The 20,458-nt window shown below is 49.0% G+C and overlaps 2 protein-coding genes across 2 annotated transcripts; one reads left to right on the top strand and one right to left on the bottom strand.

Moving 5' to 3' along the window:
* Positions 1–1,421: 1,421 nt before the first annotated feature.
* LOC135825640 (uncharacterized) lies at positions 1,422–5,051 on the bottom strand. Its single transcript, XM_065338254.1, has 5 exons — positions 4,671–5,051; positions 3,941–4,458; positions 3,581–3,725; positions 2,747–3,420; positions 1,422–2,578 (listed from the first exon to the last, which is right to left on the bottom strand). Exons 1-5 carry the CDS (start codon positions 4,987–4,989, stop codon positions 1,817–1,819), a joined length of 2,418 nt encoding a protein of 805 aa, XP_065194326.1. The 5' UTR covers positions 4,990–5,051; the 3' UTR covers positions 1,422–1,816.
* Positions 5,052–17,620: 12,569 nt separating this feature from the next.
* LOC135825645 (uncharacterized) lies at positions 17,621–20,024 on the top strand. The gene is made up of 2 exons (XM_065338263.1): positions 17,621–18,338; positions 19,029–20,024. The coding sequence occupies exons 1-2, from the start codon at positions 17,934–17,936 to the stop codon at positions 19,596–19,598; spliced, it is 975 nt and encodes a 324-aa protein (XP_065194335.1). The 5' UTR covers positions 17,621–17,933; the 3' UTR covers positions 19,599–20,024.
* The last annotated feature ends 434 nt before the right edge of the window (positions 20,025–20,458 follow it).

Raw genomic sequence — 20,458 nt, 5'->3', positions numbered from 1 at the left:
ACAAAACGTTCAAGGAGTGGTTGAAGAAAAACGACATTCACATGTACAGTACAGAGAATGAAGGAAAAGCCGTCGTCGTTGAACGTTTCAACAGAACGCTAAAATCTCGTATGTGGAAGCACTTCACCGCTCGCTCGACCAACGTCTACATCGATGTGCTGCAAAAACTTGTCGACAACTACAACAATAGTAAACACCGTACAATTGGGATGACCCCCATGGAAGCCTCCCTAGGGAAACCGATTGAGCAACTGTATGAGCCCATTGCGGATGAGCCTGTCTTTCAAGTCGGAGATAAAGTTCGCATTACAGTGGAAAAAAGAATGTTTGCGAAGGGATACACACCCAACTGGACCGAAGAGGTATTTGTGATTCGTAAGGTTCTCCCCACTTATCCGGTCACCTACAAAGTGAAAGACCTTGCCGATGAACCCATCACAGGAAGCTTCTACAAACAGCAGCTCATGAAGACTGCGCAAGCTACATTTCGAATCGAGCAGGTGTTGAAAAGACGTAAGGGTAGTTTGCTGGTCAAGTGGAAGGGATACCCCGAAAAGTTCAACCAATGGGTATCGCAGAAAGAAATGAGGTATATTTCCAAGGATAGTAGTAGAGGGAAACGATGATGCAGTGCACAATGCAGACTACTGCAAGAAATCTGCTTTCTGCTGTTATTGCTGATCGACTGGCAGAACAAGGTCATGTAGACCTACCACAATGTGTATCGTCGCCGGAGTCGAAACCATCTCGGCTTTCTAGAGTTTTGGTACGAGTGTGTCGCTTAGTCAGGCGCAGTGGATCGAGATTTCAGGTGCTGATGCAGCAACTGTGTTTCAACTCCAGAACGGGTCGTACGCAATTTCTTACATTTGCAAAAGAACTATTTAAAAACGGTATCAGCCATGTTAAAATTGTGGCCCTGTACTTATTCAGCAGCGAGTTAGCGAACATCTGTATGGAGAATTCAACGGAACTGGGATTGCACTATGTACATCATGTCATGACCTGGCACTTAGATTACATGACCACCAATGTTTCGCCCTGGTTGGCGGAAAAAGGAGGTTGGCAAAGTTTTGAAAACACCCTTACACACGACTTCAACTGGTCAAATCGCTCAGTATGGACTCATCCCCGTTCAGCCTTTTTGGCCATAATTTTGCTCATACTAATGGTTGAATGGATGTGAGGAAAAATTCCCGGTACAGTAAGATCAAGATGGACTCCTCAAGCAATGACACCCCATCAGCCGAGCCATCAACTGCGAGCAACAGCGGAACCTATCAGAAAGTGAAGGGGCGTTTGAATAAAGTTAAACTTACTCAACAACTACTCCTGCTTGCACCAGTGCTGTTCGGAGCCAGCAATGTGTTGGCAGAGAAATCCACTCAAACCTCACCAGCCGAAAGAACAAGCATCATAACTACATTCATACTGGCCATCATATGGACTTTAATCTCATTTTTATGTCATCATTGTGAGCATAAATTTACGCAAGTATATAAGCATTTTCTCAAGCTGGGGAAATATATGCCCGCAGATACTGAACTTGATCAATTTGATGATATATGGACTATGCTGCGCACACACTGCAAACCAAAGTATGTAGGGTAATATTTTATGATGCGATGAAGATTATTATACCGCACAATGCACTATATCCTGCAATATAATTGAGGCACAAGCCTGAAATATTTAACACAAATGTGGAGTGTTGGAGCCAGCTCCACATGTCAAGAAAGGAGGAATATTAGACAGAAGAATGGCGGGAAGTTTTGCATGAAAATGATGAAACATGTTCAATGTGGGGTTCTGCCCATTAAATGTCCTTGTGACCATATGCAAGTGTGGCCATGCCATCATCCAGTATATACCGCTTGCAGTCGAATGGAGACAATGCCACCTTGGTGGTTACCTCCTCATACACTGTGTGGCAATGTGATCGGAGACCCATCATAGGCCTGGCAGACACACGATGACTGAGCAGTGCATCTACATAGTCCTTGTGGGTGATGGTATTTGCCAGGACTGCCTTCCGCACACCCTTGGCCCGTTTGGCCGATTCCTGCCCGATGTAGGAGTACATCTTCGATCTTAGACCTACAAACTCCACCATGGATTTCCCACCAAGCTCATCTTTGAATTTGCCAACCACTTTCTTATTGGCAGAAGTGTACTGAGGATGGTCAGTGGGAAAGTTGCTGGTGTCATACAGAGACAGATCCATCTCTGCATAAACATCACCGGTGGTTATGTGCACAATAACAGAGTCGGTGTCGGTGTACAACAGCCGGATTCTGCTACCGTACTGCTCCTTCAGCACATCGTAGTAGAAGGAGTACATGTGCAACTTTGACAGGTCTAGTATCGACATACCCACATAGACCGGCTTGTTGAGCTTGATCTCAGTGTGCTGCTTTTCTATTCCGACAAGCCCGTTCGGGAAAATGTCGTGCCGCACATATGTAGGCTTGCTCACTGCCCTCAGTACCTGCTCCTCACTTTCTTCCCGCAAGAGATCGATGCGTGTTCGATTACGAACGTTCTCCATCGTCTTGCCAAAGACTGAGTTGTTCATCAGCTGCAGCACACAAACAGGCAAACATGACACATGAGAATCATATCATGCCATTCCTTCACATCAGCATATTTTCAATTAGCATACTCCACGTCACACTTGCACCATACATGCAACAACACCCAACAACCGACAACAACATACAAGACTGCACACAACGGTTGCATTTACCTTGTAAAAGCTCTTCTCAAAGTCGGTTGTAGCCCTCGTGCGAAGTGCAGTGTTCAGATTGATGTAGGGAGCCATCCAGGCACTCTGCTGAAATCCCAACACCTTGTGAACAGCGGTCCCCACCATGCCCAGACGCGAATACAGCTGCAGTGTACGGTAGTGTAACACATACTTGGACTTGGGTAGGAGACTGGGTGTCAACTTGACTCCATCTACGGCTGACACTTTGAGCTCCTCCACAAGTGCTTGTTGGTATGGTGATAGCTTATCTGAGAATGCTCTCATCACTTCCGGTGCGAGTGGATAATCATTGAAGTAGTGGTGCAGCGAAGAGGGTACCTCAAGATCACACTCCACAATGAACCCAGTGCTCGAATCTACAGGGTGTGCCAGTATCTCGGACAGGTTCTTGTCACACCAGGCAAACTCAGATGTCGGCATACTCTGGCACATAGCCCAGCCATACAGGTTGTTGGCATCAAGGTATAGCAGGTATGATGTGGGCTCGGCAGGATTGTACTGATCCATCGTTGGGTTGTTGGCCTTGCCGTACCGCTGCGACGCCATTGAGATGCCCCCACGTAGACCGGCTTCGACAAACAGATGCATGTCTACATCCGTGAGCAGCTGCAGTTCAATCTGGGTGAACCGTAGTAGAGCATCCCATGCATATCCTACATAACACCATGCAACACACCAGAACACAAACACGAAAGTCAATACACCATGCAAAAAGTATAAAAATACACCGACAAGAAAGCACAAGAATACTAACAGAGAACACCATCTAAAGGAGAGAATACATTGGACAACAACAAAGACTGATGAACATACCTGGGAGAGTAAGGTAATGAGCTGGATCCAACCCATACGTCTTGTATGCCGTCTTGCGGAAATGCTCAAAGACATCTGCTAGAAGATAGACATCTGTTTGCAAATAGAGGTCATGATAGGCCTCCATTGTACTGCACTCAAATGTCTGCAAAACAAAACAAAAAACAGCAACGCACGCACGCATGCACACATCCATACACACAAGCATCCACATATCCACAGATAGAGAGCAATGAGTACAAAAAAATGAGTAGAGCACATCACAACAGCATTCAAAAGTCATAAGTAGAGCACAATGATGCAAAAAGCATGGCATCAGGGAAATTCCGAGGGTCAATACAGAAGGCACAAGCTGCTTACCTGCCATACGTTCTGAGCATGGGCATAGTCGGCATCACTGATACCTTCTCCAGTCAAACTAGACTCAAATGCTGATTTAGGTGGCAGCTGTGTCTCATCAAACCGAGCAAAGGAGTCCATGTACTCGTAGGGGTAGACACCCTTACGCCGGAGAAGGTCATGATGGGCCATTGTACGAGTAAGCTTGAAGGCATCTTCCGGGGTGTTGCTCACCAACGAGTCCAGAGAGGAGTTCAAGAAGGCCATGGAGTCGATGAAGCGGTACTGACGCCACTTGAATGAAATATATTTCTCCATGTTGTTGGCGATGACACTGATCTCACCAACCTTCTTAATCCGCTTACGCTGGTTAGAGTCCTCGTACTCCACCTCTTCAACCTCGGTCATACCAATGTGGGCGATGAGGTGGTGAGCATCGTACCCTTTCAGGTTGTGAAACACAACCGGAATGATCTGGCGATCTGGGTAGATACTCAGCTGAATATTACACTGGTAGTGTGCAGCACCACGGTAGTTGCCTGTGCAGATATTCAGAAAGAGGGGAATACACAAACATAGTAAACATCTACAGTGAAGGTGATACCACAGACAATACAATTCAATACACCATGATAAAACACAGATGCAAACAGCTACAAAGACATGAAAATGCACTATACACATACGCATATCTACACACAACTGCAAAGCACATGAACAACAAGAATAAACAAAAAATTATAATACTTACCAGTGAGATGATCATGATCACGAACACGATCTTCTCCAAGTACTTCATCACATATCCAGCAGTTGACTGCGTTCTGAAACTCAAGCTCCAGTTCTGCCGTCATCTGAATTGGCTTGATATCCGCCAAATCCTCCTGGATACTGCCTTCCAACTCTTTGAGACTGTCGAAAAAGTTGTGAATGGCATTCTCACTGCAGTCGTCAAACTCGCCACGGACTTCACCGTTGGATCGGATGGCAGCATATCTACAAGAGCATAAAAGAAGAAGGAAAGTAAGAATAAGTGATTTTGAAAAAATGGAATCACACAAAATGCACATACTACAACACGAACACAATTAGGGGAGAACAAGACAAGAAGGAATAACAGCAAGCACTGTGCAGGTATGAGTACAGCAAACATTAGTCAAAAACAACACCAACAACAAAACATACCTGATGCTGCATGGTGCATGACGTGCTGTGCGTACAGTGCTGCTGCCATGCTGTTCCTCCATCGGCTCAATGATGGCCTCCGTATCAGCGTAAATGATATATGGAGCCACCATCCTGTGCTTCAAATTTGTATATTTGAGGATGCTGTCCTTTGCTGTGGGCATGACTACTGGCACGGGCTTCATCACCTGACATCTCTCGCTGTGATGCTGCAGGGAGTCTGCTGTTTTGTGTGCGGAGAGGCATCGCAAGCAGTAGTGTGTTGCGTGTCTGTTCTTATTCTCGCATGCACGACTGAAGTTTTTTATCCATGTGAAGTGGTTGTCATGAAGAAGGAGGTTGATGGGAGTCTCCTGTCGCTCGCTGAGATACAGTGGGTACAGATTCCCCTCGTAGCCAAACACATTGATTACAAGACCATTCTGTAACTCCACTTTGGGTACATCACTGAGAGTTGCAGGGAACATCACACCGTCGAACCGCAGCTCCTCAACGTACTGGGTGTACTTGGATACACGCTGTGGGTTGTAGTCGACGGGGTGCAGCGCTGACAACAACGCCCACATCAAACATCTGTCATCGTTGTTCTTTACGTTAATGATGGCCTTCTTTTTTTCTAATTTGGGCGGGATATCAGCTGCACCACCTACAGAACACCACAAAAATACAACGAAGGCTTTGCTCAGAGTAACACCACATCACAACTACACCCTCTCGTCAATCACGAAAAACTGTACATCTGGTACAAAACAATACATCTACAACTTTCCACAAGAAATTCGACAGGCTTGGAACAAACACTGCCGGATGAACAGAAACTCACCTCGAAGAGGAGTGTATTTTGCTGTGGACACATCCAGCTGTCTCACTCGAGAAACGGTCCAGTCGGATCCGTTCTGCACCCACTTATCAATAAGACCAGTGATCCTCGCCACCATCGTCTTGACTGCACTATCAATGTCCCCTTCGCTGAGGATCCGAGCCGGTCTACTTCTAAAAAACGGGACGGCAGACGTACTACCCGTGGCCGACTCTCGTGTCATCTCCACCCTCAAAACTAAAACCACCTTGAACGGGTGAGACTGAAGCTCCTCGAGCAGAACCTGTCTGAGCTCGTCATGATGGCTGCTGAAAAAGACGAGAGGATCAGTTCCGGAACCTGGCAAAGAAAACTTTTTCAAAAAACCACGCACGGCACTCGAGGTGGGCAATCTGGGCTGCCTAGATCGTTTTGCACTTGGCTCCGCCATCGTCACGACACCTCCAGCACCGCCTACAACATACTGAGGAAAAATCTCCCCGTACAGCGTATATGAGGTCGGCTATCACATTAGTATAATAACACGTGTACTAGTACACCTTGTGTTGCACTGCGTCTTTTCCGCAGGGCCACTGAAGGTCGCACGCTCCGCGTACTTATGCGCGCATGCGCAATATGTCACTGCACATCTACGATGTTCAAATCAGGGAGTAGTACGTATTTTACTACTCCCCAGTGCGAATGCACCGAACGTGCACAAGTGCACGTTCGCCACGGAAAAGAACATGATGACATTTATGGCATGACAGGGTCAAAGGTCAAACCCTGGGGGAGTCCCGGGGCCAGACCAAACGCGCCCGATACAGTGTGCCTTATTTAACCCAAAGGTCAAAGGTCAAACCCTGGGGGAGTCCCGGGGCCAGACCAAGCACGACCGACACAGTGTGCCTTATTTGGCCCAAAGGTCAAAGGTCAAAAAGTGTGCCAGAACCTGCCCCGCACTAACTACTCAACGCTCCTGCGGGCCTGATGACATACCGGCCGAGCTGGTCAAGTACGGAGGCCCTGCACTTGCAGAATGCCTTAAGCAGCATTTTCAACGATGTATTCACTCAGCACAGCCAAGCGTCCCTTTGAGATGGTGTACTAATCGAACTGCATAAGCCAGGTAAACCCAAAGGCCCCATGAACAATTTGCATCCGATAACATTGCTGACCACTGCCAGAAAAATCTTCTCCCTCATCACACTTAGCCGGATCAAAGCTGACGTAGAGCGATAAATATCTCCATCGCAAGCCGGGTTCCGTCAGAACAGATCAACCGCAGACATTGTGTTTTGCAAACGGATCCTGGCATCAATTGTTGTTGTTGTATACTTTATTTATAGTGGAAATCAAAACAGGCAAAATGCCTAATAACATTGGACCCACTGTGAATAACATATTAAAGGATATTGTGGAGAAAAAAGAAAAAAAAAAAAAAAAAAAAAAAAAAAAAAAGTAGATACAAGAGAAAAAGAGAAAGGAAAAAATGACGGAAGGTTGGTTGCAACGAACAGATATCAATCCAGTAAGCATTGGAAAACCTATGTCGCTGATAATATATACTGCAAGGCTTGAGATTTAAAATCCAAATACCTATTTGAACATTTTGCTGCTGGTGGCAATCTATTCCACATAATGGCTCCAGCGTGCGTTAGGCGCTTAGCAGAACGAGCAGTGCTAGCAGGTGGGACCACAAGCAAGTTGCTTTGGCCTCCCCGAGTGCGAGTTGAGGGCACGACAGCAAAAAAGGACTCAAACAGGGTGCTACATGCATCATGCAAACATCGCCAGATGAAACACAACATATTCAAGTGCACAGAAACCTGTAGATCACATAAATGCATTCGATTTAGCAGGGGAGCAGTACTGGTCCACGGTGGCGACTTGCAGACTGCCCGAGCGGCACGTTTGAACAGCCTATGTAGCCGTTGTTCCTGGGCAACTGTCAAATACGGGTAGTAACTAATAGAAGCATACAAAAATTCAGGCAAAACGATAGATCTGAAGTAGGTGAGTCGGCATGGATACGGCAGCGAGGAAGCATGTCGCAGCAGGACAGCAATTTTGCCGGCAACACGACGAGCAACATGGTCCACCATTGTGGTCCAACTCATGTCCGAGTCAAAATGCAGGCCAAGGTATTTGGCAGATGTGACTACTGGTAGGACTTGTGAATTGCATACAACATTGATGTCGAGGGCTGCAGCTCTATGGTGTGGTATGGCGAGTATCTGCGTCTTGGTCTCGTTAAGGATCAGTCCACGTTTCTTCAACCAAGTGGCCAGGTACTGAACTGCTGCAGTGAGGCGCTGGGAGACAACTTCTGGCTGTGGACTGCTCGCACGCAGCGAGATGTCATCAGCAAACTGAATAGTGGTGACGTCATGAGGGGCAAGGTCGCCGGCAATATCCCTCACATACAGAACGAAGAGCAAAGGTCCGAGAACTGACCCCTGAGGAACCCCTGACTGGCTGTCATAAGTTGTACTTCTGGTTTTTCCTGTCTCCACGTATTGCCGGCGATACATCAAGTAGTCTGAAAACCATTGCAAAGCAGTGCTAGTGAGACCCAGTTCAAAGAGGTCCTCAACCAGAATGCTATGCTTTACCTTGTCGAAAGCTTTAGACATGTCGACAAATGCTACTCCTGTGTGCTGCCCAGCGGCTTGTGCTTCATTGATGTTCTCTACAGCTAGCGCTAAGGCATCTGCTGTGGAATGCTGGTGTCTGTAACCAAACTGACTAGTAGGCAAGAAATTGTTCGTGTTGAGGTACTGCAGAAGCTGCTTATGAACAATACGTTCAAGCACTTTCGACACTATCGGCAATAGGGAGACTGGTCGGTAATTCTTGGGTTGGCTGGGGTCTCCAGCCTTGAACAGAGGCCGTATCTTACCCACCTTCATTGCCGCAGGAAACTGTCCTTCTCTCAATGACTTATTAAATAGTAGCGTGAGTGACGGTGCCAGGATGTCAGCATGCATCTGGAGGAGACTTGCTGGAATATCATCACTCCCAGTGGCTTTTCTGGTGTCCAACTGTTCCAACATTTTCCGAGTAGTTGCAATGGAGACTGGCAAGAATTCCGAGAAGTGCACCGCAGGTGGAGGCCCAAGGGGTAGGCGTAGCTGTGCAGGGCGAGCTGGATCTTCCACAACTTTCGAGAAAGTGTCTCGAATCGCATCCACCGTGCACTGTGGATCCCTGTACGTCGACTGTTTGCCTGTCAACTCCTTGATTATTTTCCAAGTCTCTCTGGCATTTCCAGTACATTGCTGAAATTTGGAGTTGTAGAATTCCTGTTTCCGGGTCCTGTTGTAGCTAGTTGCCGCACGTCTGGCTGTACTAAATTCAGCATAAGTCTCCTGTGTCTTAGCAGAGAGCCACTTTCGGTGCAACCTATTCCGCTTGTGTAGTAAGTACAACAATTGCCAGTCAATCCACGGCACTGAAGGCTTCTTCGTTCTGTGATTACTTTGAAGTGGGGCATGGACATCCAAAACCTCAATAAACCGGCTAGACCACTCGGTCCACATGGCGCTTGGGTTGCCGGTAATACTACACAAGTTCTTCTGGGTTAAGTCACGCCGGAAGTGATCGTGGTTTATCCGGTGATAGTTGCGGTATAAACGTGTGGTGTCAGATCCACGAGGCACAATGAGGTGAAAGTCACTGGCCACGGCAGCATGGTCACTGAAAGCGACCGGGATGATCTTCGCTGTAGTGGAAGGATCAAAATTGTTCAGTATCAAATCGAGGGTGCTGTCTTGTCCTGTCGAGCTAAATCGCGTAGACTTGTTGACACCGTGATGCAGAGCATAGCTGTTCAGCAAGTCAGATAAGTAGTGATACTGAGGGTCCCTGGCACTTAGGTCAATATTCACATTAAAGTCACCACAAACGATAGCATTTGGCTGTGGCCTTAGAGCAGCGCAAAGATGTTCGTCTAGCTTATCCCAGTAACCCACAGGTTCAGATGGAGGGCGGTAGATCGTTCCAACAAGACAACTGCGGGGCCTGCAAGCGACTTCACACCAGCAACTTTCCACACCATCAGTTGTTATGTCGTCTCTTGGTTTTACCGGAAGACATGACTTCCAGTATATGCAAACTCCTCCTCTGTAACCGTTTGAAGGTATTCTTGGAAAAGACAATGCTTGCTCAAGGCAACACAACTGATATAGGGCACTTCGTGCCCTAAGGTGATAACGCGCGTGCTGACAGGATAGGGAAAGGTGCAAGATACAGAGCTAGAGGGCAGATAAGGTTAGCGCTAACAGGGAACTGTTACACCATCCCTCCCTCCTAAGCGAGGCACATGTGCCTCCAGGGAGTCGAGGAATATGTGGAAAGGGAATAATCAAAATGAAATCGTGTCAACCCAACAACGCTCATCTAATTGAAGCACCGTGCAAGGTAACCAAGGACAGTCAGGCGAGTGAAGATAACGGAAATGGGGAAAATCTAAAACAGGAGGGGAATGGATTGCTTAACACAACAAGGATCAAGTGGGAATTCTCAAGGTACACGTGCAATTGAATTTGAGCGAGAACATTTCGCTGTAACCATAGTGTCACTAACATGCCCTGGACGCCCTGTAACGCCTCAGAGCAACTATCGGCCTACCGGCCTCGTCCAGCAAGTTCTCTTCTGGCTCCCAGGTCGCTTCGTCGTCTGGGTATCCTTGCCACTTGACAAGGTACTGAGTCTGATGCCTTCGCTGGCGATCGTCAAGAATCTTCTCCACCATGTATCTGGTCTGACCGTGCAAGTCAGTGAACGGTGGCGGGGGTGGCTGCCGCCTGCCGGGAATAGTATTCTGCTCATACCGGCGCAGAGCAGTGACATTGAAGACAGGGTGGCACCGAATAGCGCTGGGTAGATCCAGCTGATAGGCGTTGGGTCCGATCTTCTTGATGATTGGGTAGGGCCCGAACCACTTAGGGCGTAGCTTCTGTGAAGGCTGATCCCGGGCTTCTGCGGTTGTTAGGAAATCCTTGTACACCAGCACCATGTCGCCAACCTTCAGGTTGCTGGGCACCCTTCCCCTGTCTGCATACTGAGCTTGTCTAGCCTGAGCGGCAATCATGGCGTCCTTTGCCAACTTGACGGCATCCGCCCTATCCTGGATCCAGTCTGGGGCACTCCCTCCTCCCCTCCGTGCCAGGAAATCTGGTGGGACTTGGGATTAAGTCCATAATTTAGATAAAACGGCGTGCTAGAAGTGGAAGACTGATATGAACTATTAATTGCAAATTCGCAAAGAGGCAGAAGCTTGTCCCAATTATCTTGTTTGTGGTTAACAAACGCTCTAAGCACATCCTCAATTACTCTATTCATTCTCTCAGTCTGCCCATCGGTCTGTGGGTGATTGGCAGTACTAAACGACAAGGTGGTACCTAATTGATGAAACAATTCCCGGAAAAATTCAGAAGTAAATCTTGGGTCCCGATCACAAACAATAGTGGAACTCAAACCGTGTAATCTAAACACATTCTGGAGATACAAATCAGCAGAACCCTTAGCGTCAATTTTGGAAGTCGTGGGGACTAAATGGACACATTTTGTAAGCCGGTCAACAAATGTATAAATTGCATCAAAGCCCTGAGGGGTCTGGGGTAAGCCAACGATAAAGTCCATGGAAATATCTTTCCAGGGGGTGTCTGGTACTGGGAGCGATTGCAGCAAACCGGATCTAGGCAACCCACCCTTAGTGCGCTGACATATGCCGCAAGACTTAACAAATTTCTTCACGTCAAGGCCCATCTTGGGCCAGTAGAAGAATTGACGAAGCCGGAAATATGTACGATCCCGTCCCTGATGGCCTGCCGTAACACAGTCGTGGTACTCCTGCAGGAGCTGAAGCCTTACTGCACACTTGGGTACACACAAACGATTGTTTGGTGCTGCACGGAGGTATAGGTACCTGGACTCTTCATCCCAATAGTACCGCTCGTGTAGATTATCAGAGGAATCGCCGCGCAGCCGCTGAATTATTGGGGAAAGCTGCTCGTCATTCTGATATGCTTCCGAAATCATCTCAGCAACCCTATCACTCAGTTCCAAAGCAAACTCAATCGTATTCAAATGGGGTGCTGGTAGGATGGGTGGGCAATCCTTTTCCTCAACTACATTGCCAATTGCTGACCCGCGCAGATCAGGGCGGCGGGATAACGCATCAGCCATATTTTCCTTGCCGGGTTTGTGATTAACTGTGAAGTCATAGTCTGCAAGAAATTCAACCCATCTAGCTTCGCGCTTAGTGAGATTGGCTTTTGTGCTCAAGTAGACTACGGCCATGCTGTCACTGAACACTTCAAAATGCTGGAATAGATAAATTCTCCAGGATCGCAGTGCAAACACCACCGCCAGGGTTTCGCGTTCTGCAGCAGTGTAATTTCGCTCCGCTTGTGACAGCTTACGACTGGCATATGCCACAGGATGCCAAGCACTATCGCTTTCCCCCTGTTGGAGAAGGACGCCTGCTATTGCAAAATCACTTGCGTCTGTTGCAACTCTGAAAGGCTTCTGCACGTTTGCTAGTTTCAACAGCGGTGCACTCAACAAGGCCTGTCTCAGGGATTCGAATGCATGCTGACGGGGGCCACTCCATTCGAACCTGGCATGTTTGCCAGTGATCTCCTCTAATGGCCGCGATATAGTAGAGTAGTGCTCAATAAATCTTCTAAAGTAGTTCGCAAAACCAAGGAACTGTCTCACCTCCGTAACTGTCGTCGGTGGCTGCCATTCCCTCACTGCTTTAAGCTTCTTTGGATCTGGAGCGATACATTCACCGTCGATGCGATGCCCTAGAAACAGAACATCCTTGACACCAAACTCACATTTCGACTGCTTACAGAATAGCCTATTTTTCCGGAGCGTCTCAAGAACTGTCTGGATATGTTCAAGATGATCTTGCCAGGATTTGCTGAAGATAAGAATATCATCCAGAAACACTACCACAAACCGCCGTAAGTACGGTTGGAGAATACTGTTCATCAATGACTGAAACGTGGCAGGGGCGTTAGTTAATCCAAAGCCCATAACCCGGAACTGGAAATGACCGAAGGGAGTATTGATAGCCGTCTTAGGTACATCTTCCTGACGGATCCTAAGCTGATTATATCCAGAGCGTAAATCCAGCTTACTGAAGTATGAGCTACCTTGAATGGTATCAAACAGGTCATCAATGTTTGGGAGGCAAGCTTTGTTTTTGATGGTGATCCTGTTCAAATTCCGCCAATCACAAACCATGCGCAATGAGCCATCAGACTTTTTAACGAAAAAGACTGGGGCACCGTATGGTGACTTGCTGGGTTCGATGAAGCCCTTGCGGAGGAGTTCCGTGAGCTGGGCTTGCAATTCGTCCATCTCGGGTTTGGGGAGACGGTAGGCAGCCCGTGATGGAGGAACGGCACCCTCCTCAGTCACAATCTCATGGTCGACATCCCTCTCTGGCGGAAGCTCGGTCGGCAGGTCGTCTGGAAAGATGTCCGAGTACCGCCGCAGAAGGTTAGCCAGCTGCTCTTGATGATCTGGGTGTTGTCTGGCGGCTGATGGCTTGCTGTCCTCCTCCTCGTCGTCAGTAGCGTTGACCCACGCCAGGATTCCCTGCGCGCCTTTCCTCAACTCGCGGCGAGCCTGAGAACCAGATATGAGCATGCTCTCAATTGGCGGCGACTCATGACGCTCCGTATCACTATTTTGGCCGGAAGTGGGTTTAGCAACGAGCGGCTCTCCGTTCAGTTTGACTTCGTTGGTCTGAAAGTTGATATCCGGGTTGTGTCTGGTCAGCCATGGCTTGCCCAGGATAGCATCATAGCGGCTCAACGGAAAAACTGTGAAAGATTGGGTGTCGCTGAAGTCTTTCACGATAACCTTTACCGGACCGGTCCTCTGCAGTTCCGATGATGTCGATGAGCCATCAGCCAGGGTTACCTTCAGTGTTCCGTCCTTGCTCTCCGTAACAAGGCCGTTTCTTTGCACGAAAGCTTCCGATATGAAGTCGTGCGTCGATCCCGAGTCAATAAGCATAATTGCCCGGCGGCCGTTGATCCTGCCCTCAACACGGAGAAGGTCATGCTCCAAAGGAAGCTCCGTGTCCTGTACTGCGATATCAACGTTGCTGACATGGGATTCCTGTTCGGCAACATCTTCCGAATCAGCTTGCAGCGTCGGTTCTTCCAGCTCTAGTACGCTGTAACGGTTGCGTATGTCAACCGGGTAACCGTTGGGTGCTTTCCGCTTGGTCGCCAGCGAGCGCACGCCATTTTTCACTGGCGACCAGCGTTTGGGTGTTGATTGCTGGGACAATCCCGAGCTAGGTGACCTGGCTTCCGACAAGCGAAGCATCCACCCTGCCGACTCAGGTGACGCCTCTCCTCCGGTGTTAGCCTTTGGGGTCGTACGGGCTGACTTCGGTGCTGAATCGGGTTCGGCTGTTGGTCCGCCGTTTGCGCTGACCTGATCGCTTGGCTCAGATCAGTGGGGTGCTCTCGCAGCACCCGGGTCTTGACAGATGGGTGCAGTCCATTTACGAACAGCAGTCCTCGGGTCAGCTCGTCGATCTCAGGCACTTGTAGGCTTAGGCGCGAGAACTCGGTGACATAGCTCTCCAAGCTTGAGTGCTGCCTGACAGCGAAGAGATCCAGTCGCACCCGCTCTTGATGATGCAACGGACCGTACACCTTGGCGAGGGCTTCACGCAGCGCTGGCCACGTCGAGAACTCCACACCCGTATCCAACGATGCGATGAGCCATAGCTTGGCGTTGCCGCTCAGGAAGCCCGCTGCGTAATCCACCATCACCGATGAGTCGGTGATTCCCAGTGACCGAATCGCCAGCTCAATGGAGAAAGCCCACTCCTTGAACTGCGATGGCTTGCCATCGAAGATCGGCGGCTCCTTAGCGTGCCGAGGCTTCCCGGACGAATGAGCGGGCGGCACAGGGAGCGGTTGTTGTCGGTTGCTCAGACGGGCGCTGACTTGGCGACTGGCTTCACGGACCCCGCTGGCCAACCTGAATAGCAACACAGAAAAAACAAGGATCGCCACGACAATGGCGAGCTCCAAGAACACCATGTTAACCATCCTCCGCTACCAGTGTAACCGTTTGAAGGTATTCTTGGAAAAGACAATGCTTGCTCAAGGCAACACAACTGATATAGGGCACTTCGTGCCCTAAGGTGATAACGCGCGTGCTGACAGGATAGGGAAAGGTGCAAGATACAGAGCTAGAGGGCAGATAAGGTTAGCGCTAACAGGGAACTGTTACATCCTCCTACTCCACCACTACGGTCTCTGCGTGTTACACTATATCCAGTCAGGGCTATTTCTTGGTCCGAAACAGTGGCGTCGAGCCAGGTTTCGTTGACACAGACTATATCCGGGGCGTTGAGTTGTTGTGTGAGCAGTAGGATGTCATTGAGTTTGTTACGCAGGCTCCTGATGTTGAGAAATAGAACGCGAAGTGCACTTGGGTGGGTAGGAGAAGGTAGTGGAACTGACGGACTAAATGAGTCAGCAAGGGGGTTAAGATTGGGAGTTTTATTAGTTTGTCGTCCAGAATCAGGAAGGAATGGTGGCGCAAGTGGATTGAGCGACGCACTCAGTTCTCTTGAGTGATGCGGTCTGATTTGAAGCGCCATTCACGAACCGAAATGCCACTTGGCCAGAAGTCTAGACTCTGGACCTTCTGCCAATGCTCCTCCGAAATAACAAGGTGGGCATACGCCAGACCAAAATACCGTGCCGCAGATACTGAGCATTTGATGACAGTCACACTGCGGTCCTCGCACCATTTAGCGATTGAACCTGCCGAGCAACCGACATCAACACGGCCAACGTAGACGGCCTTGCACCTTAGCCGACTGGCACCCCTTAACCGGTCGTGCTTGCGTGCAGGGCGCTGATAGCAAGATGTCACCGTTGCCTGAAGTGCGGGCTCCGTTACTGAGCCTGCATTCGTCCTGTCTGGTGCAGCCTGGGCAGCCTTGGCACGAAAGCCATCGGTAGCCGGCGCAGCCGCAGCCCTGGAGTAGGAGTGGGGGTGCATCTGCGCCTGGCACGCACCCACAGCCTGCGCGGGCCGTGGATGCACCCGCGGTGAAGGACTGGTACAGGCTGGTTGGGTGCCGGCCAGGCACTCCTCCAGCTTCCTTACTCGACTGCAAGTTACGTCCGTGCTAGCAGCCACACGTCGGATTTCTTCGCCTTGCGACCTGATCGCTTGCTCCAAGGGTCCGGTATCCGTCTTCTCAAGCCTTCTTTCAAGAATATTGAGTCGAGTATCCAAGCCATTGAACGAGTTACTGACGGCTGACACCTCCTCACGGATACGAGCAATGGAATCTAGGACCGTTTCCATGCGCTCTTCTAAAAGATCGCTCATACAGGTGCGGAACTGTTTCATGAGGTGGTCTGCATTTACGATGCCAACAGAGTCCGGTGCGGGGAGCTGTGTCGGCGACTTTCGACCGGTACCAACGCCAACGCTGGAAGCAACACTCTCAGGTGACTCCGACAGCTCTCCCAGCTCAAACACAGGTCGAGGCTGTACATGTGCGCAATCCCTGACAGCACTCGCACGAACATGCCTCCGTTCCAGAGAGGCAGCACTTGCTGGCGTTCCAGCTAGAGCCTCCAAGGCCCGCACCATCCCCTCGAACGACATGATTGCTCTGTAGCTGTGTTGACGTGGTTTCAACAGCGCGCGCCCCTCACGCCTCTCACTACTACACTAGTCCCAGCATCGAACATAAGTGTGAATGCCAAGCCAGGTGCGCAAACAGCAAACAGCACACTGGGCTTGTCCGTGACAACAACGTAGTCGGTGTGGCAACTAGCGTCTCCAAAGCACACCCGGCCGACGAGGAAGGCTACACACAGCTACCCAGCTTCAACAAACGGGAGGGCAGCCTAAAACTACAATGTCAATGGAGAACCGGCAGGACAATTAATCACCTGGGTCTCAAGAATAGCAGAGCAGGCCAAATCACCATCGATAAAACCACTGCAGCCGACTTAAAAAGTCAAATGGAAGGTAATAGGGCAAGCTACGTGCCAGTAGAATGAACCTACACGATGGAAAATTTCAAATCTCAGGAGAGGCAAAAACTGCATCCGCACTAATCTGTTGCTTGTCTTGTGAGGACTTTAGAATGAACCTACACGATGGAAAATTTCAAATCTCAGGAGAGGCAAAAACTGCATCCGCACTAATCTGTTGCTTGTCTTGTGAGGAATTGTTGAACGCTTCAACACCACTATTAGTCCAGCGGCCCAAACTTCAAAAAAAATTCCGTTTCAGTCTCAAGCAGACAACCTGGGTTCTTCACTACGGCCTAAAGTATGTATACCTGACCTGGATTCCGCTTGTTGTCATCTTCAGAGTTAGGGCAGAAGCTCAGGAGAAGCCAATTTCTCCGGTCTCGTCGGCGATACTGCGCACCATCTGGGGGTGCACAGTTCACGGAAAGGAGCGCCTTTTTCAAATTTTTGAAGATGACGACGACACCGACAGGATACTCTTTGAAATGTAGAATTGCATTTTCGTTTGGTAGTTGCATAGTAGTTGCGTTTCGCGCTGTTTGAGTGCCTCCTGCCCACCGCTCACAGCATGGTAGACACCTTTTGACATGATGGAGGAAGAGGCCGTGGAGCTTCTTAGGCCTCGTCCTGGTAATGGCGTTGTATCGCGGGAATTTTGCTTGTGCCATTGCGTTCAATGCATCGTAGGAAAAGCAAACCCGATTTACTTTGCAGAGTTGGGAAACTTTGTTTGAAGCTGCTAAATGCAGGCAGGACGAGCTATACCTTCTTGTGCGAGAGCCACTGCACCGAGGAGAGCGTCCGCGGATGGTACCACCGCAAGTGCTACAGTACATACACTAACAAAACGTTGCTGGGTCGGCTGCCACTTGGACGTGGCCATGACTTTTCAAGCCATTCTGAATTGGAGGAGATACATGTATGTGATGATGGGACACCATGTACCAGCAAAGCGTAGAACAAGGAGAGATGTACAATGATTGAATCCACATCTGCAGACTTGTGCCTCATGACATGTGCATCTAGCAGAGTTGGAGAACAACGCAAGAATTTTGGCTTTCGCTCCAGAATGGCCCAGATTGTGTTGCAGCGGAAATCCACTATCAACGTCGGAGCATGCTACAGTGCCTTCACCCACCTGGCCACTATGCACCGGCAACGAAGTGGCAAAGGGAGTGACCAGCCGTCGGCCTACGAAACATTTGACAGCCTGGTGCTGTATATACAGTCCGAGTTGAAGTCTGCAAGGGCCTTGCCCATGAAGCTTCTCACGGATAAGTACAATAACTGCAAACGGCACCAGCTTGGCCGACCATCACACTCCGCCTTAGTACCCAACTTTCATGCTGAAAAAGAAGATAATGAACTATTTGGAGACCAGGTGAGTTCTTGGCATTGTTGAATGTGTAGAAATAATTTGATCATGTTTTATTGTTTGGTCATGACCAAGGAAATCCAAATAACACATACGCTCAACTACAAGATCACATGATCGCATGTACACACCAGATCATGAGTCCAGACTCAACTCATGCACAGCAACTAAAAGCCGCTAAGTTCGTTTCACACGCGCGCTCGGGAAACGGCACATGCTGCATGCATAACATAACACGATGCGCTACTATCATGAATGTCTGGGTGGCCAAGGAATGCCACAATGTGTATGAAGACGTGAACACTACAGTGCCTGACATCTACAACATAGGAATGTATTAAATGGAATGCAAGTGTTCATGCTCATGTAATGTGGTAGTCTTCTTTGGTTGAATTATGTTCGTGGCTGTTACACGTATTATTACGACCAGCTTGGCTCTCGCGCTACTTCACACGGTACACATGTAGGTCAGAATAAATCAGGGCTTGTGGTCCGAGTCAGAGTAATGTCCAAAGCTGACGACAGTATTCTAGGCTGACTTTATGCAAGAAGAGACAGAATTATAAACTGGTTGTTTTCTAAACACAATTGTATAGCCCGTGATAACCCGGACATGCGAACTTAACTTGTTTAAGGATCGAATTTCATTGGCGTGTTTCATTTGCGTTTTGTGTTTGAACTGTGTGTTTCCTTCAGCAATTGACATGTATGGTAAGTGGCATGGGTATACAGGTGCACTCTTCACGGAGCAACCACTTGTCTCTGTCGTCTGCAAACGGTCCGATGGCCGGTAATACCCAGTCATTGCCGAACAGTCATACTAGTAACGCACCTGGCCCGACTCCAACCATCCCAGTCCAGCCGGTCGCCGCAGATTTCCTGCCCGCATCCACGTCCACTCCGCACCCCAGTGTCCGGCAAGAGAACGGGCCCAATGCCAGGAGTTACGACGGGCCCACTGCCAGGAATTACGATAGGCTCACTGCCAGGAGTTACGATAGGCCCGCTGCGATATCCGCTGGGCTTGTCCCCGCCAATGTCGTGTTGCCCACTCATTTCGGCTTCAAAGGATCCGCTACTCCGCCGCGTCAGGTGAACACCAGTGGATCAGTTTCATCTCTGGGTACTACATCAACCTCCAGTACAGATGTGTCGGCTAGTACGGCTTTGACTACAACCTCGGGTGGGAGGCAACCAGTGGCGGCTGCGGTGTCTTCTACAGCGCCATCTCAACCACGGTCGCAGCAGGTTCTTGCTGATCTCTAGCGTGCTATGTGGTGTGTGAGTGTGTGCGCGCGCGCACTCACACACAATGCCATGTGTTGTGCGGTGTGTGCGTGCGTGTGGGGTTTGTGTATGTGTGTGTTAGTGCGCGCGCACAATGCCATGTGTTGTGCGGTGTGTGTACGTGTGTGTGTGTGTGTGTGCGCGCGCGCGAGCGCGCGCGCATGTACACAATGCCATGATGAGGGTGAAGGCAGTTTCGACAGTGGATTGGACTGTAAGTCCGACTGTGAATCGGACAGTGAGTCTGAAAGCTAAGGCTGGTGGACCGCACTATTGAAGTTTTTGAATTGATTTGAATTTGAATTGTACTTTTCAACTCTGCAGCAAATGACAAATACACTACTGCGCTATTATTTACATCTTCCATATCGCTCGTTTGCTAAGATCAGCTTATGATCGCTATCACTCTGCCGTTTTCCGGTGTCCTTTGCTTCGCTCGTGCTAGCTCTCTTCCGCTGCTGTTGTCGAGATAGTGTCCCAATAAATGAAATCCTCTCATACGAAAGATCCATGTTTGGGGGTAATTTTGGTCAAATTTTACAACAAATCAATCTGTGCCATCTCCAATCACCATCGATAGGAAATGAACGCTCGGCAAAGGGCAATCATGATCTACAAATCATCCAAACACAAGAACAAATTCACATCGACTGCACTAATTTTCAATAAAATGTCGTATCACATGCTGCCAATTTCAATCAAGGAGTCGTAAAATAACGTAAAATAACGACTTCCGTAACGAAACCTAAAATTGGTTCTCCCCAGCTTATGCCCTAGTTCTGGACATGACAACAAGCCGTTTCGACATCCCTAGGACATGGTCTTTCCACCCATGCAAA

This window comes from Sycon ciliatum, chromosome 10, assembly GCF_964019385.1.
Source record: "Sycon ciliatum chromosome 10, ocSycCili1.1, whole genome shotgun sequence".
Lineage (NCBI taxonomy): Eukaryota > Metazoa > Porifera > Calcarea > Leucosolenida > Sycettidae > Sycon > Sycon ciliatum.
Note: the sequence above shows the minus strand (reverse complement) of the source record. Positions and strands in the feature narration are given on the sequence as shown.

What these genes read in the sequence shown, in the direction of transcription:
- LOC135825640 (XM_065338254.1), bottom strand. Translation starts at nt 4,989, where the DNA reads ATGTGCATTTTGTGTGATTCCATTTTTTCAAAATCACTTATTCTTACT. An exon ending in TGATCATGATCATCTCACTG is followed by an intron (nt 4,459 to 4,670) that starts GTAAGTATTATA and finishes ATATCTGCACAG; the next exon opens with GCAACTACCGTGGTGCTGCA. An exon ending in TCATTACCTTACTCTCCCAG is followed by an intron (nt 3,421 to 3,580) that starts GTATGTTCATCA and finishes GGTGTTATGTAG; the next exon opens with GATATGCATGGGATGCTCTA.
- LOC135825645 (XM_065338263.1), top strand. Translation starts at nt 17,934, where the DNA reads ATGATTGAATCCACATCTGCAGACTTGTGCCTCATGACATGTGCATCT. An exon ending in ATGAACTATTTGGAGACCAG is followed by an intron (nt 18,339 to 19,028) that starts GTGAGTTCTTGG and finishes TGTTTCCTTCAG; the next exon opens with CAATTGACATGTATGGTAAG.